The sequence below is a fragment of the Parasteatoda tepidariorum genome, chromosome 10 (assembly GCF_043381705.1).
Source record: "Parasteatoda tepidariorum isolate YZ-2023 chromosome 10, CAS_Ptep_4.0, whole genome shotgun sequence".
Taxonomy (NCBI): Eukaryota; Metazoa; Arthropoda; class Arachnida; order Araneae; family Theridiidae; genus Parasteatoda; species Parasteatoda tepidariorum.
Genome location: NC_092213.1, coordinates 71,348,623 through 71,361,632, shown reverse-complemented (window position 1 = coordinate 71,361,632; position 13,010 = coordinate 71,348,623). Strand labels below are relative to the sequence as shown.

At 37.1% G+C, this 13,010-nt stretch overlaps 2 protein-coding genes across 2 annotated transcripts; one reads left to right on the top strand and one right to left on the bottom strand.

The window, feature by feature from the left end:
• Positions 1-3,344: 3,344 nt before the first annotated feature.
• On the bottom strand, positions 3,345-4,281 carry LOC139426890 (uncharacterized). The gene is made up of 2 exons (XM_071187018.1): positions 3,430-4,281; positions 3,345-3,362 (listed from the first exon to the last, which is right to left on the bottom strand). The coding sequence occupies exons 1-2, from the start codon at positions 4,279-4,281 to the stop codon at positions 3,345-3,347; spliced, it is 870 nt and encodes a 289-aa protein (XP_071043119.1).
• A 5,353-nt stretch (positions 4,282-9,634) lies between these two features.
• On the top strand, positions 9,635-9,940 carry LOC139426889 (protein FAM200C-like). Its single transcript, XM_071187017.1, has one exon. The coding sequence runs from the start codon at positions 9,635-9,637 to the stop codon at positions 9,938-9,940; it is 306 nt and encodes a 101-aa protein (XP_071043118.1).
• The last annotated feature ends 3,070 nt before the right edge of the window (positions 9,941-13,010 follow it).

Sequence of the window (13,010 nt, the reverse complement as noted above, 5' to 3'; positions counted from 1 at the left end):
TTTGCAGAAGGGCTGCTGATCATGCTTTTAGCATGTTTTTGTCCAGGAGAATTGCGCCAAACTTTGTTCATCTCCTGTTTTTCCCATTTTAGGACAGCCTTCTTTGTAGTCTTCATATTGATTCCACAGAAGGGTTCCGTTCCTATTGGATTGAAAGAGGATCCCTGTTTTGCGAGTTCATCAGCTCTTTCATTACCATCAATTCCCATATGCCCTGGTACCCAAATAAGAATGATTTTATTCCTTTTTGCCAGTTCTATTAGGAGATTCTTGCATTCCAGAACAATTTTTGATTTTACTTGAAATGAGTAAAGAGCCATCAAGGCTGCTTGACTGTCGCTGAAAATAAGAATCCGCTTACCATGGTAGCCTTTCTTAATATTTATCTGCAGACAGTTTACAATAGCAAGTACCTCCGCCTGAAAGACAGTAGCATACTCCCCAAGACCTTCAAAAAGGTTGAATCTTGGTGACAAGCCACAGACACCCAGTCCTGAGAGGTTACCTTTCTTTGATCCATCGGTATACCAGATTAGATCATCATTTTTTGTATCGATCGTGTTGTTATCCCATTCTTCTCTGGTAGGAAAAACTACTTCAAATGGTCTTTCAAACACGTACTTTCTCTCCATGCAGTCAGAAGGCATAAGGAGAGTTGGATGGTAAATTTTCTTAGTAATACTGGTATGACCTCCAGAAGAGGGCTTGTCATACCATTGATATTGCAATTTCATTCTATATGCAGTCATTCTGGCAGAGCTGCACATGAAGATATCTAAAGGAGTCAGGTCCAGAATTGCCTCAAGTGCTCTGGTAGGGGCCGTGGACATTGCACCTGTGATACACAAGCAGGCCAGTCTTTGCAGACTTCCCAGCTTATCCTTCACAGTTTTCTGTTCCACTTTACACCACCATATCACTGAAGCATATGTGAAAGCAGGCCTGACAATTGCTGTGTACATCCAAAACATCATTTTTGGTTGTAATCCCCAGTTTTTACCAAGCATGCGTCTGCACATCATTATGCATTTTTTTGCTTGATTGATTTTGTAATCAACATGTTTATTCCAGGTGAGTTTTTGGTCAAGAATTAAGCCTAAAAATTTCACCTCAGAGGCAATATTGATTTCAACGTTAAAAAGTTTTGGGATAAAAAAGCCTTCCCTTTTTATTTTACGAGTGAATGGTACTAGATTGGTCTTCTGTGGATTTATGTCCAGATTCCTCTCCCTGCACCATTTGCTTACATAACTTAGAGCGTTTTGCATAAGTTGGCAAGTTATGTGAAAATCTTTGCCAAGGATGAGTATGACAATGTCATCCGCATATCCCTGGGTATAGTAGCCTGTATTATTTAGATGTTTGATTAGGCTATTTACAACCAGATTCCAAAGTAATGGTGATAGTACACCTCCTTGTGGACAGCCTCTGGTTGTTTTCTTTTCTAATGTCTCGTTGAAGATATTCATTTGAATGGCTCTATCCATAAGTAGGGACTTAATCCATAAACATAAAGTTTGGTCTATCCCTGTTTCCCTTAAGGCATTAAGGATGGATGGGTGAGAGGTATTATCAAAAGCACCCTGAATATCTAGGAAGGTGGCCAATGCAATTTCCTTTCTCTCCAGGGTGTCTTCAATCTTAGATACTAGCTTGTGTAAGGCTGTCTCTGTAGATTTACCAGGTTGGTAGGCAAACTGTAGATTATGCAAGGGGTTATTGCTACCCAGGTAATCCCTAATATGCCTATCAATAATTTTCTCCATAATTTTGAGAAAGAATGAAGATAAGCTAATTGGTCTGAAAGACTTAGCCTGGTCATAGTTACTTTTGCCAGGTTTAGGAATGTAAACAATCCTGGTCTTTTGCCATAGCTTTGGAATATGTCCCAGTGCCAGACTGGCTCTGTAAATTCTGGTTAACACAGGGATGATAGGATCTCCTGCCTTTTGGATCATTACAGGAATGATTCCATCAGGTCCAGGGCTTTTAAGTGGTTTGAAGGTGGAGATAGCCCACCTGACATTGTTTTGATTGATAACGTTCTTAGCATAGGTCCATTGATTTCTTTGTATTCTTTTTACAGATCCAATGAAATGCTGTCCTTCATTGCTATCCATATCAATGGCTCCTGGAAAGTGAGTTTTGGCCATAACTTCCATTATCTCTTTTCCAGTGGTAGCAAAGTTGCCATCCTCATCCTTTAAGGTGCCAACCATTATGGGTTCATCCCTTCTAAGGATTCTCTGGAGTCTAGCTCCTTCAGAGATAGAATTTACCTCTTCACAGAACTTTCTCCAGGATTCTTGTTTGCTTTTCCTGACATTTTTGTTATAGTTGGTGAGGGCTCTTTTATAGTTGTCCCACTCACCATGTTTCTTTGCTTTATTAAAGAGTTTTCTAACATTTGCCCTTTCAGTTTCCAAGGAGTTGTTCCACCAAGGACATTGGGGCTTTGCTCTTTTGGTACGTATTGGGCAATTTTTATTGTATGAACCTAGAATTTCGTTCTGCAGAGTTTCTGCTGCAATTTCTAGATCATAATTATCTCTAATATAATTTTCTCCCAGTTGAGTCAGCCCCATGATATCATCTTGGAATTTCTTCCAATTTGTTCTCATGGGGTCTCTGAAGCAGCGGTCAATATTTATATTGGAGTTTATTTCAAAATGGATGTTTTGATGGTCGGAACCTGATGGTCTCCCATCTACTTTCCATTTCGTGATATTTTTACTAATAGCCGGTGTTGCTATAGTAATGTCAATTACTTCAGAACGATTAGAAGTTATAAAGGTAGGGTCATTGCCTTTGTTCAAAATATCTAAATTGTAATTAAGAATAAATTCTAAAAGACACTCACCTCTTTTATTTGTGTCTGTGCTGCCCCATACAGTATGGTGAGCATTGCAGTCCAGCCCTAAGACTACCTGCAAGCTGTTTTCTGCACAAAACTGCAGGAGTTTGTGCAGTGTTTGATCAGGTGGAGCCTTCTCTTCATAGGGTAGGTAGACTGAGCAAAAAACAATTTCTCGGTCTCTTCCCTCTATGTTGAGTCTGACTTTCACTGCTGTTAAATCCCTATGAATAAAATCTGTTAGAGGTAGAACCTTAATATCTTTATCTATTAGGATACATGTTCTAGCTTCACTATTAAGATTATAAATGAGCTTACCTTTTGTTCCTTTGAGGCCACTGATTTTTCCCCTGACAAGCCAAGGTTCTTGGATCAGGGCCAGGTGAAAATCCTCATCAAGAAATTTCTTGGTGAGGTTTGTGGTGCCACTTCTACTGTGGTGGATGTTGGCTTGAAGAACCTTCACCCCCATCGTTTTTGGAAGGTTTGTCTAGGACTTTGGCTTGAACTTGGTGAAGTCCGATATAAAATTTATATCCCCTTTTGCCAAGTGTAGCCGCGTCCAGTTCAGGCACGCTAAGGACGATGGTCTGTCCTGATGGTTCATTCTTCCGATGAAGTATGTTCCATTCGGTTGGAGTAAGCCCACCATTTTGTGCCTCAATCTTTCTCAGAACCTCTTTGGACTCCAGTTTACTACAGACTTTCGGCAGTTTAGCAATGATCTTAGTAGTTCTGACAAGTTTCCTTGCCTCTCCTACCAAGAGAGTTTGCTCCTGCCATGGGTTTATCTCAACTACAATCTGTTCCAGCCACTTAGAGCTCCCCAGATCTGCACAATTGATGATAAGTGCCCCATTTTCTAGTCTGCAAGAAAGAAAAGTGGGGACAAAACCCTCTTCATTTCTAGAAATTTTTTCAGTTATCAAGAACTCAAGGTCTAGGGCCTGTTCTTCGGATAAGCGCTCAAGAGGATGTCCTTCAAGAATCACAGCCATTTTAACTGCGGTTAGAGCTTCCTTAAAGGTTATACCTTCAGGTCCTTCTTTCCTGGCAGCCTTTGGGGCTACATCTTGTTCCATCCTTTGGCTTTGTCTTTTCTCGCCTCTCTGCTTTGGTTTGGGTTTTTCTACCCAGGTACCTTCAGCCATCTTCTTTTCTCGGGCAAGTTTCTTTTTCTGTGCACCAGATAGTCTTTTTTTAAGTTTGATCCCATCCATGGAGGCAGTCATGCTATTAATAGCTTCCTGCCCCACTTGAGATGTTGATTGGGTAGAGGTCATTTCTACCTCTTTTGATGAAGGGTTCATTTTATCTCCTTCAGTTGGTTTTTCCCTAGTTTCCTTTTCTTTTGCAGAAAGGTCTACTTTGGGATTTTCACCTGCAAATGCAGTAATTTGAGTTGTATTTTTGTCATTTTCAGCCATAAATTACCTCAAATAAAAAGCTCAGGTAAAGAAAGTCAGCCCAGCATTGCCTGAGTTACTGGGTAAGGCAATTACTCTAGATGTTCGCCAGTCAAACTAGAGGCTCCGTTAAGACACTATAACCGCAGTGCCATTCACCCAAGGCACGGGTCGCGTAACACCTGGGTTACGGGAGTTGGTTCGCGACCTCCTATTTGTTATTCAGAGGCTATCCTGTCAGTGCTACAGGACATTCGGCTATCCACCACCTGCCGTCGCGCCTGGTAGCCGCTCAAGCCTCAGGGCACCTCCATGAACTATAACTTTAATGATCGAACCTTCAATAACTGTAACTTCAAAAATAACCGTAAATTCAAAATCTACATCTTCAATACTAACCGTAACTTCATAGTAGCCTTATCTTCAAGAACTTCAATAATAGCTGTACCTTGAAGAAATGTTGTCTGAGTAACAGCCATACCGTCAAAAACTGTAACTTCTATATTAACTGTACCTTCAAGAATTGTATTTTCAATAATCATGATACTTACAAAACTATAACTTCAACAATAACCATCATTTCAAGAACTATAAGTTCAGTAGTAATCACACCTTTCAGAACTGTAACTTCAATAATTACCGTAAATTCAAGAACTGTAACTTCAAGAATAACCATACCATCCAAAACTATTACAGCAATGCTAAACGTACCTTCAAAAACTTTTCCACAAACAATGGCTGTACTTTCAACATCTGTAACTTCAATAATAACCGTACCTTAAACAACTGTAACTTTAATAAACTCTATAACACCAATAAATTTTGTGTCAATACGAAAAATAGTATTTGAGCTGGTTTAATTTACTGTGACTTTTTTTAAAAAAAGAATTCAGTTTTACAATTCAAACATATTTATTTGTATTTATTTTAAATATTCACATGCAAGGAACTATTTCGTTTCAAAGTTCCGTAAAAAAACAGATTGCTAGAAAATTATATTCGGTACCTATATCAGTATACAGTAAAACCTCCAGGGAAAACCACCATTATACGATCACCTCTATTTACGACCACTTTCGGGAGGCACAGAATTTTCCATAGACTTTGTTTTGAAGAAAACCTTTAAAGAGAAACCATTAAAACCTCCCCCAGTCACCGGTCATTATCGCACCAAGAAAATAACACTGACTAAAATTGAAATAGTTTACGAAAAATCATGTACTTTCTATTACAATTTCCAATTCAATGGAAGTAACATCTAAGAGCGACCAACATCCATCAACGGACATTTTACTGTGAGCGAAGGTTGATCGCTCCCGAATGGTTTCACAGTAAGGAACCAGTTTCCACGATAATTATAGTTACAATAATCTTAATTACTGTAGCGTTTCTGCGGCCGATAACTGTGTTTGGCCCCTTCATTACTGTTTTTTACCTTTGGATGAAAAAAATTAATGAAACCAATTAGCGACGAATTATATTATTTTAAAATAAATTTTAAATGTTGCATTTTCCCAAAATCAGTTTAACCATTTAAATAGCTACGACAGCAAGGAATTTAAATATTTTGGTTATTATTGAATGCTATTATTGGTTATTATTGGTTAATATTGAATGCTAAAGGAAATTACCATTTTTGAATAAAATATATAATTAACTAGGAGGCTTCGCCCCCTGCTCGCCAACCCCCGGAACTGCTTTCGCAGTTCATTTCGGATTGGGATACGTTCTTAACGTCTAGCTTTTGTATACTTTTTTGAACACTGAAGTTCCGAAAACTTCTCTTTTTTTTTTAGAAAATTCTAAACCTCTGCATTTCAATATTAATTTGAAATTACAAACAGTTGACATATTTTTCTTAATCACACTATTCTAAATTTCAGTTGTTGAGAAAAGTAACTGTTCTAAGTTTTGTTTTAAAGTCTGCCCCACCAGAGGGCTAAAACCATGTGTTGTAAAACAATATGAAATAGTACTGAACGCCGGATGTAAAGCATCGGCTTCGATGAAGATAATTTTGTGAAAATTTTTTTGATAATTCGGTGAGAATTCACCCGATTACCCATATGATGCTCACTACGTGCTCTTGCGCGCCGAAGCCTATCAGTTAAAACGTGTTAGCGTTTTATATAATATAGATTAGCCATATGATGCTCACTACGTGCTCTTGCGTGCCGAAACCTATCAATTAAAAATGAAAACTATTGAAGACGCGAGAAAAGAAATATCATCGGTTTTATTGATACATACGTACGTATTAGCGTTTTATATAATACTAGGAAGCTTCGCCCCCTACTCGCTGGCGCTCGCCAACCCCCGGAACTGCTTTCGCAGCTCATTTCGGATTGCTTCGCAATCCAATGCTCGCTCATTGGATACGTTCTTAACGTCTAGCTTTTGTATACTTTTTTGAATTCCGAAAACTTTTCACTGTAGAAAATTCTAAACCTGTACATTTCAATATTAATTTGAAATTGCAATTGTTAATTTGGCCATTTGGCGATACAATACTTATAGAATTGAAGGATTTGTTACGTCAAGCGCTCAGGTATCATAATTTTGATCTAGTTGCGCTTCTATGTCATTTTTGATTTATGTTGCTAAGTTAACTTTTAAACAATTCTATGGCTGGCAACAGCATTTTTATTTTTTAAGTTGTTTATTTTAATTTCTTTTAGAATTCGTTCTTTTTTTAGCGAAATGTTTTTTAACCTAACAGAATTCTTTGCCGACTGTTTTTTCTATAAATGAAGAAAATAAAGTAAATATTTAAGAGTTGTGAAAAGAATCTTATTTAGTTGTACAAAGTACTTCAGAAAAGCGCTTTCGACAAAATACTAAAATAGAGATCTACTACTCACTTCTGCCTAGCTTAATAGTATGAGATTATCGCAGCTGAATTGAACAACCTGATATTGCTCACTCTGGTTATTGTTTCCGTTTTTAAAAGCGCTATATGTTGAGCCACCTCATTTAGATTTGCCATGTGACATTTTTAGCAGCAATCATTGGTCGATTTTCTAACGTTGCCATTCGGGGAGTTGTAATGAGGCTTTTTTTTGGTGCCGTGTAAGAGAAATATATATATAGATAGATTTTTTAAAAAAATTTTCAACTGCACTGAACTTTTTCAGGAAATTATTTATGTAAACCAATCAAAATCCATTTAAAAGAATGGCAGAAACATCTGTCATATCAACCAATTAAAAATCATTTTATAAAATAGCACAAATCGTATGATATACTAACCAATTAAAATTCGTTTAAAATGATGTCATAATGACGTCACACATTCTAAACATAACATCCGATCAATTGCTAACAAATTTAAGATATAAAGTGTCTTTATTTTTGTACTGAATTTTGAGCGAAATTAAGTAAAAATGTTCAAGATGGTAAAGAAAACGTAAGTTTTAAAAAGTTCTATTTCAATTAAAATGTAAATATTATGACTACTTCTTAAAAATTTCATTAAAGTTTCTAAAATATTATTTTTTGAAGCTTTGTAAGCATAGCAAGTCACACTAGCAAAGTAAAATTTGACAATATAAATGGAAATCTCGATGCATTTTAAATTATAATTCTGTATTTCCATGACGTTTTCAGCTATTTAATATCTTGGCAATGAAAATGTAAATCAACAAAACAACTAACATTGAACTATTCTATTAAGTTCACGGTATCTTTATTAAATTTTTACATTTTATTAATACATGAGAAGCGAAAATCTTCAACTTGCTAATAGGAAAGAAAAATGATAAATGAAAACTATGGTTTCGTAGATTTTATATTCGTAGTAGTTGTTTGCATTGCATATTTCGATTTGTAGCTTATTTGTTGCAATACTTGTTCCAGTAGAATAATTCAAGTTCTTAGCTTAATAGCTTAAGTTACGTTGCATAATTTACATTATTAAATAATTAATGAGATGATCTGTGTTTATTAAGTGCCAATAATTCATTACCTTTTGATGAAAATAACTTTGATGCAATTGGTTTTACTTTGATCATTTGTTTACATTTTAGGCGAAAACAAAATTCTCGCGCTGCGTTTTATAATTTTTGAATTAAATTTCATCTGCTTAAGTCAATGAATCTTCTTAAACTATTTTGATTTTCACGCGAATTGAATATTTTGTTTTCTCTTTGAATTAAGGCTCAGCTGCTCATCTGATAAATAGTTTAACTTTGTTTTCAACTTTGCCCATTAAGTTCCTAAATTTTATTGAAGTTATACTTCTTATGCGACTTCCAACAAGGTTGCGTTAAACCATTGGTTCTCAACGGGGACGATACCGCCCCCCTGGGGGCGTTGGGAGTATGCTGAGGGGCGGTGAACTTGTTTTGGGCAGTAGGGGGTCGTTGGGTATGTTTTGGGCGGTAGGGGGCGGTGAGCATGTTTTGTCATTCAAATTTAAAACTTAGAAATAAAATTATTAAATTAAGATTTATTTAATAAATAAAATTAATCTAAAATTAATATTAAAGAGAAAAAAAATTTAATTAATATAATAAATGAAGATTATCCGATACACCATTTGTACCAGCAATAAAACGAAGTCATACGGCACCTATTCTCCGATCCGAACCAACACACCTCAGCGCATGAGTCTGTACCTTTTGCCTTTGACTTATTCAAGCCATTTGGTGAAAATTAAAGTCATTGCGCTTTCAGTATGAATTTTTGATTTGACCCGTGTTTCTTATAATGGTTTTTCTTAGCTTCATTACAGTTTTTCCCCTGCAACACCAACAATGTCGGTTAATAAAAAGAGGTGTCATCAATACAGTGCCACATACTTGAAGTTAGGATTTGTTCAATCACTGTTGAACTCTCAACTACCCATGCGTTTACTTTGTAATAAAGTTTTATCTAATGAGGTAATGAAATCTTACCGTTATCAGGAGCATTTGCAAAAAACTTATCCTGACAAACAAAATAAAGATTTGACATATTTCATGAACATCTTCTTTCGCGCTTCTGAAGGCACCTTCGGTCTCTGGGTTACTAGCAAACTCATCACAAAAATGCGACGATGGTTTAATAGCTTCTTATATAATATATCAAAATTTATTGCTAAATCTGGGAAAGCTCATACCATCAGAGCAGATTTGATACTGCCGTTTGTCAAGGAAGTTTTAGAAACAGTTTTACACCCTCCAGTCGCATCCATTGTAATAAAAAAATATCCCGTAAGCAACGATACAGTGCGGCGACGAAATGATGAAGTGGCTGAAGACGTTGAAATTTCTTTACGCAAACTTTTGATATCCAACGAATTTTCCTTCAAGTTGATAAATCAATCTTGCCAGATAATGTAGGCTTTACTGTAGGCATAAGTCCGGTTTGTAAAGGTAGGAAAAATATTCGAGATATGCTTCTTGCAAGAAGTTTGATTGTAAATATCAAAGGTAAATCTATTTTTAATACTTTCAAAGATTATTTTAAAGAGAAAAACATTCCTCTTGCGAATATTATGTCTATTACCACTGATAGGCTCCTGCAATGGTGGGTCGACATTGCCCTTTTGAAAAGGAAGGTACCAGATGTCTTAGCTGTTCACTGCATGATTCACAGAAAACATTTAGTAGGAGAAAATCTCAGCAACCGTTTGCATCAATCATTGCAATATGCCATATCTGCTGTGAACAAAATTCACTGCAATGCTCTCTACGATTGATTATTCAGACAGCTGTGAAAGAAAAACGATAAAGAATTCAATCATTTGCTACTATACACCAAGGTTCGCTGACTTTCCAAAAGCTTCTGTTTCAATAGGTATTGGAATCTTTTCGACTCTATGCTTGAGTTCCTCGAAAACAGAGATGTAGCTCTGAGAGACAGATTGCTAGAATTTAAGAAAGACTTTGACAGATTTATCTGTAAAATTTAAGGGTGATAATTTACATCTTCAAGGCAACGAGCTCAATTTGATCTCTACAAAATCAGTTATTTCTGCCTTTCTAAAAAAACTCATTTCGTGGAAGCAGAATTTTGGTTGGAATGAGTTCAGCCAAGCAGGTGAGTCGATGACGCACAAGAATATTGTCAACACTTTAACTCTTTGCACATGAACTTTTCTGACCATTTTAAAGATGTTTTGTTCCCTAGAAGTGCCTCAATGGGTTTATGGGTACTGGACCCTTTTGTGAATATTGAAACAGCAGACGTTCAGATTTACGAGGAATTGGTTGAACTTTTAACTAAGTAAACTTTGAAATGATGATCGTCTCACAGAATTTTTGCTTAAAGGTAACATCAGTCGTCTCTATCCTGGACTGTAGACTATCATTAAACATTTTTTTAATTGCCTCCCCTTGCCCCCTAGCTTGTCTAACGTGGAATCAATGTTGTTACAGATCTTATCACATAAAGGAGAAATCGACACAAAATTGTGCAACGAGGGGATTAGCGTCTTCATCTCACTAAAAGTATTGAGCCGACAGTTAAGAAATTGGTTCTGAACCATTAAGTACAATCATCCCACTAACATAGTTACTTGAATGTTTCGCTGATACTACTTTTTAGTGTTAAAAATCATTTTGGTTGTTTTTTTAATTATCTAATTGAGAATAAATTATTTTTTTAAGCATAGGTTTCTTTGTTGTATTTTTTTCATTAAACGTATTTATTTTTATTATAACAAATACATACTTGCCAACTTTTGATCCCTTCCATTATGATTTTTCCCAGTGGTAGTAAAATGGAATTCAAATTTCAATTATAAGCAAAAAAATACGGTACATGTGAAAAATTTTTTACTGACAACCATGAACTTGAACTTGAACTAGAGTAGTATACAAAGTGCCTGTCCGCGAAGCGGACAATTGACTTTCTCATCTGTGGTAGTGCCCGTGGGCGCCTGTAATGATGTTGGTAAAAAGATAACCACAGGAGTGCTGTGGATGTCTTGGGTGATGATCGGCATGATGGGGATATCACTGCGCTACTGCTTGTCGGCTAGCAGGGATCGTAGTAGTTTCATGAGGTCTTGGTCCTTCAGTAGTTGCTGCATTTCTTTAAAAAGTAGCAGGAATCTGGTGGCATTGTCCGAGGTTTTTGCTGGCTTGGTCTGTCGTCCTCTGGATTTTCTTTTGGGTCTTGCACCGCAGCCTGAGAAACAGGCTGGGTGCTCACCTAGGCAGTTTACACATTTCGCTGGCTCGCCCCTTGGCTTTATACAAGTGTACGTGAAATGTGCATGGGCACACTTCATACAGGCGGGTTCAGCTGTGCAGGATTTCTGTGTATGTCCGAATTTCTGACATCGGAAGCATTGTATTTCATTGCGCCCGCCACGAAATCTTTCTATCTGTACAGGGGTATCAAACAGTCTTTTGATGTTGAAGATGTTGCGATGTTTTTCGCTATCTGGAAGTATAACCAAGTAGAGGGGGAGGGGCTTAAGTTCCTGGCCACGCCTCTTCTTTAGCTGTTCTATCTTGATTGGCCGTTGCTCAAAAACTGTTAGTTCTTTCTCGAGATCGGTGATTTCGACTTCTGAATTAAGTCCTCGGATCAGGGCTTTTAAATTTCTGCGGGTGGTTTGCAGAATTTCCATCGGTTCAGAATTTTCAGCTGGAGTCTCGACGATTGCCGGGGATGCAGTTGTATCAGGTGGAGAATCTGTCACATTAGTGGTGGAGTCGATCTTTTTATTCGGGCGATGGGGTTCGCTATCTGAGTCGGGTCCAGTGCTATTTTGTGTCGCCGAGTTGACACTGCACTTTTTCCTCTTCTTCTTTTTCTTTGGTTTTGTAGTAGTAGAGTCTGTCTCAGGGGTGGGACTGGGGATAGGCACATCTGTGTTGACGTCAGCTACGACTGGGATTGGCTCCTCTGAAACTATTGGAGTATCAACTGTTGTTGGGGAATCAACTGCAGTTGGTGTCTGGGTGGTTGCAGAGTCTTTAAGGGCTTCCAATGCTTCAATAGAGTAAATCCACTCGTAGTAGGAAGGATAATACTTGTGTGGATTTGGTGAGCTTTCAATGAATCCAAGGGTTTCATCAAGGTCTTGGTAATCCTTCAGAAATTCTTCAATCTTTTCGTAATCCACGGTTCCATCATAAGAAACAAGGCTTAGGTTGTAGATCTTTCTTCTCGTCCGCTCTCTCACTTCATCGTGGTCTATGGCTGGTTCGCGTGAGGGTCGGAAAGCCTTCCCTCCGCGTCCGAATCGTTGAGTAGTCATCGTAGTAGGAGCTCGGTTTGACAGCCATGATAGTAACACATATTAATGTACATGCTTTCACACATATTAATGTATATGCTTAATTTTTTTAAAAATAGTGGTGATCAAAATCATTTAAAAGATAAGTTTAAAAAAGAAAAAATAGTATATATTTACTACCACTTTAAATATAAAAATAAAATTTTACGCCAAATGCGTAAAAGTTGGCAGGTATGCAAATAGACTGCTATTACCTGCCGCGAGAAAATTATTGAGTTAATAAGCACATTATATTTTTTAAAGAGACCAAACAAATTTAAAGCATAAAGAAATTAAGATTTTGCTTATAATTCAGCACACCTCCCTCCGTCCCCATACTCTAAACAACTGCATTTTCACGGAGGGGGGCGTTGAAATGTTTTTTGCTCCTTAAGGGGGCGGCAACGTTAAAAAGGTTGAGAATCTATGCGTTTAACGCTACATTTTTATTGGCCGGGAAATCACGTGGTAGGATCCAGTTTTCCCTCATTCATTTCCATATTGTTTTGGTTCTCACTAGCATAAAAATAATAAAAGT

Coding starts and splice junctions, on each gene's coding strand:
- LOC139426890 (XM_071187018.1), bottom strand. CDS start 4,281: ATGGCTGAAAATGACAAAAATACAACTCAAATTACTGCATTTGCAGGT.
- LOC139426889 (XM_071187017.1), top strand. CDS start 9,635: ATGCTTCTTGCAAGAAGTTTGATTGTAAATATCAAAGGTAAATCTATT.